The 3,753-nt window shown below is 27.6% G+C and overlaps 1 protein-coding gene across 1 annotated transcript; it reads left to right on the top strand.

The window, feature by feature from the left end:
• The first annotated feature begins 256 nt into the window (after nucleotides 1-256).
• LOC124932047 (zinc finger MYM-type protein 1-like) lies at nucleotides 257-1,641 on the top strand. The gene is made up of 3 exons (XM_047472651.1): nucleotides 257-556; nucleotides 675-1,422; nucleotides 1,574-1,641. Exons 1-3 carry the CDS (start codon nucleotides 257-259, stop codon nucleotides 1,639-1,641), a joined length of 1,116 nt encoding a protein of 371 aa, XP_047328607.1.
• The last annotated feature ends 2,112 nt before the right edge of the window (nucleotides 1,642-3,753 follow it).

Raw genomic sequence — 3,753 nt, 5'->3', positions numbered from 1 at the left:
GACGAGTCTCCATCTTCTAATAATCGTGGAAATTTTATTGAGATGATAAAAATTTATGGGAAAATTGAATGAGAGTATTGGAAACACTATTTTAGAAAAAGCTCCAAAGAATGCAAAGTATACTTCTCCGGATCTTCAGAAAGATGTATTGAATGTTATTTCCAACCAAGTGAGAACAAAGATTCGCTAGGAAATCGGGAATGCCAAATTCTGCATTTTAGTTGACGAAGCAAGAGATGCATCTAACAAGGAGCAGATGGCTATTGTGTTAAGATTTGTGGATATTGATGGGTTTTTACGAGAACGGTTTTTTGCCATTGTAAATGTGACTGATACAACTGCTGCAACACTTAAGAAAGAAATATTTGATGCTCTTGGTCGTTATGACTTGCATATCCATAACATGAGGGGACAAGGATACGATGGTGCTAGAAATATGCGTGGCTCTTGGAATGGATTGCAGACTCTTTTTTTGAAAGAATGTTCATGTGCATATTATGTACATTGTTTTGCTCATCGGCTTCAACTAGCATTAATTGCGGTTGCCAAAAAAGAGGTATCTGTTTGGTTATTCTTTTCGAAACTGAATTCCATATATAATCTTATTAATGCATCTCTTAAACGTCATGTCGAGTTACATTCTGCTCAAATAAATGAAATTGCACATATGGTAGCTACTGGTGAACGTGATACTTTGTAATCAGATTGGAAATTTATTACGGCCAAGGAAGACTCGTTGGAGTTCTAATTTTGACTCACTTTGTAGCATGGTTGATATGTATGGCTATATGATCACCGTGTTGGAAAATATGGTGGATGAGGGGTCTTCTAACTCCATTCGTGGTGAAGCTAGTGGTTTGTTGATTGCGATGAAGTCTTTTGATTTCATATTCATTCTACACTTAATGAAAAAGATAACGAGATTAACAAATCTACTTTGTCGAGCATTGCAAGAGAGATCTCTAGATATTTTAAATGCAATGGAGCATGTTTCAACTACTAAAACTTTGCTTCATGCTTTGAGAGAGCAAGGGTTTGATATTTTACTCAATTGCGTGGAAGAAGTTTCTGAAAAGTATGACATTGAGATACCTCAGATGGAAGCTCGTTATAAATCTATTAGAAGTCGTTCTTGTCAACAAAAGGATTTGATTACAGTTAAGCACCACTATCAATTTGATGTATTTGTTGTTGCAATAAATTTTCAAATTGAAGAGCTCAATAGTATATTCAAGGACAAGACAATCGAACTTCTTAAGCTCAGTGGTGTTTTGGAACCTAAAGACAACTTTAAATTTCTTAATGTTGATCACATCTATCAACTTGCTGAGAAATTCTATCATCTAGATTTTGATGCACAAGATTTGCACCATTTGAGAACACAATTGGCTCACTATGAGCTTGACATGCCCATCAATGAAAGTTTTCAGAATTTATCAACTATTTCTGAATTATGTCGAAGATTTATCATTTGTTATAATTTATGAAATATAGCTATATTGTTACTTATACTAATATATTTATTTAATTGTTAGGTTGATTCGTCTTGTTTTAACTCTTCTCGTTTTTACAGCAACAACAGAACGATCATTTTCAGCTATGAAGCTCGTGAAAACAACTCTTCGTAACAAGATGGAATAAGAGTTTTTAACAGATTCTATGATCGTCTATATTAAACGAGAGCTGTCTGAAAATATTGATAATAATACAATAATTAAATAATTTTATTCTAAGAAGAATAGAAGGGCACAACTTCAATAATGTGTATGCTAAATGTTTTGAATGTACTGTTTTGTTTCATAATTTCATAAAGTAAATGTTCATATATTTTATATGTTTGAATTAATTAATTTATTGTATCAATTCCGAGAAAAAAAAACGGAGCATAGAAAGTTAAATCTGATGTGCAAGTTGGAGTCAGCCCCGGGTAATTTTTCATCCTGACTCCGCCTCTGCTTGTAAGCTTCTTATGAATGAATGAGAGAAATAGTGTAGATGAGAGATAACATAAAAAAATGTATTAACCTATTATGAATGAGTGAAAGTAATGTTGAAGACAAATAAGAAGAAATGGTGAAGACAGAAGAAAAAGAAATAGTGAAGACGGAGGAAGAAGAAGAAAAATTTTTGAAGACAGGATGAAAGAAGAAGAAAAAGAGATGAAGAGTCACTTATGATTGTTACATTAGAAATTAGGGTTTTGTTTTATGACAATATAATATAATAATGTGGATTATGGGTCTTTTATATGGGCTTTGAAAGGAGAGAGAAAAGAAAAAAACATTGTTTTAAATTTTAAGATTTAATATTAAATAAATATATTATATTAAACAAGCTGGCTCGAGCTCGACTCGAACTCGATCAAAGTCAAGCTCAAGTATAGCTTTGACCGAGCGGCTCGCGAGTAGGTCACTAGCGACTTGACTCATTTGCAGCCCTAGCATGAACCCAACAAATACCACTAATAATCTGACCAAATTAAATAAGAGTTTAAATGTTAAGTTAAATAATCAAATCATATAAACCTAAATATTTTATATTTAGAATTTATTATATATTTTCATAACGACATTTATCTATTTATTTGTATTAGATGATAAAATTTTAATATATATATTTTAATTATTTAAAAACAATTAACATCGTTCCAAATTGCTTAATATTCTAGTTTAAATAGGTATTCAATTTATATAATTAGCTACTTTTAATGCATTCTTTTACCATTACAAATTATTCTAAAAATATTAAATATTATAACAATTTTTTTTAATTAACTTAACATAAAACCAAAAAAAAATAATAATTGGGATATTTTCTTCCAGATTTTTCTATTTTCTTGTTTATAAAACATTAAAAAAGTTTTTTGTTATATTAAAAAGTTAAATAATATTAAAACATAATTTTCAAAATTATAAAATTTAATTTATTATAAATCATATTCTATTATTAATATTTAATTATTACATATTTATAAAATAATTATATTAAAATTAAAAATGATATAATTAGTAATAGGAAAACAATTAATAAAATAATTAAATTTGATATAATAAAAAGTTAATATTTGTCAGTATTTCGTGCTTGTGCTTTCGTGTTACTCTTTTTAATAGTATTTTCTTGTTATTTTGTTTTTATATATTATTATTATTTTTGTTTACATAATTTATATATTTATTTATAAAATAAAAGTTTTTTTATATAGGTCAAGTTTTGTTTTAATAAGATTTTTCTTTTTTAAGAATAATATTAAAAACTTATACTATGAGTATTCGTTACCAACAAAATTTAAATCTATTTAGATAATATAATTAGATTGATTCTTATAAATAAAAAATTATATTAAAATAAAAAACATATCCAAAACTTAGAATTGTGATGGTTTTGAAACTGATCTTTTTTTTATTTCTATTCTACATCTTAGATTTTTGATTTTTGATTTTTTTAAACTAATAAAATTCACCTTTAGAGTATTTGAATTTGAATAAGTGTATGAAGTAGTAGCTTTCGAACAAAAAATAATAATCGGTTTTTAGAAGATATTCGTGACCCATCCAGGGACGAATCTATGTAGGGGCTCGGGTGGGCTGAAGCCCACCTCAAAAAAAAAAAAATTTTTTTACGGTAAAAATATGACATTACCCTTGATTTCTTAAAAAAATTAATATAATTCATTGTTTATTTATTTAATTATTAAAAAAATGGTAAAACTTTACTTTTATATACTTGTTTTATTTAAAATTTTCTCGTTATTAT

The sequence above is a fragment of the Impatiens glandulifera genome, chromosome 1, assembly GCF_907164915.1.
Source record: "Impatiens glandulifera chromosome 1, dImpGla2.1, whole genome shotgun sequence".
NCBI lineage: Eukaryota > Viridiplantae > Streptophyta > Magnoliopsida > Ericales > Balsaminaceae > Impatiens > Impatiens glandulifera.
Note: the sequence above shows the minus strand (reverse complement) of the source record. Positions and strands in the feature narration are given on the sequence as shown.

What these genes read in the sequence shown, in the direction of transcription:
- LOC124932047 (XM_047472651.1), top strand. Translation starts at nt 257, where the DNA reads ATGGCTATTGTGTTAAGATTTGTGGATATTGATGGGTTTTTACGAGAA. An exon ending in TTGCGGTTGCCAAAAAAGAG is followed by an intron (nt 557 to 674) that starts GTATCTGTTTGG and finishes CACATATGGTAG; the next exon opens with CTACTGGTGAACGTGATACT. An exon ending in TGACATGCCCATCAATGAAA is followed by an intron (nt 1,423 to 1,573) that starts GTTTTCAGAATT and finishes TCGTTTTTACAG; the next exon opens with CAACAACAGAACGATCATTT.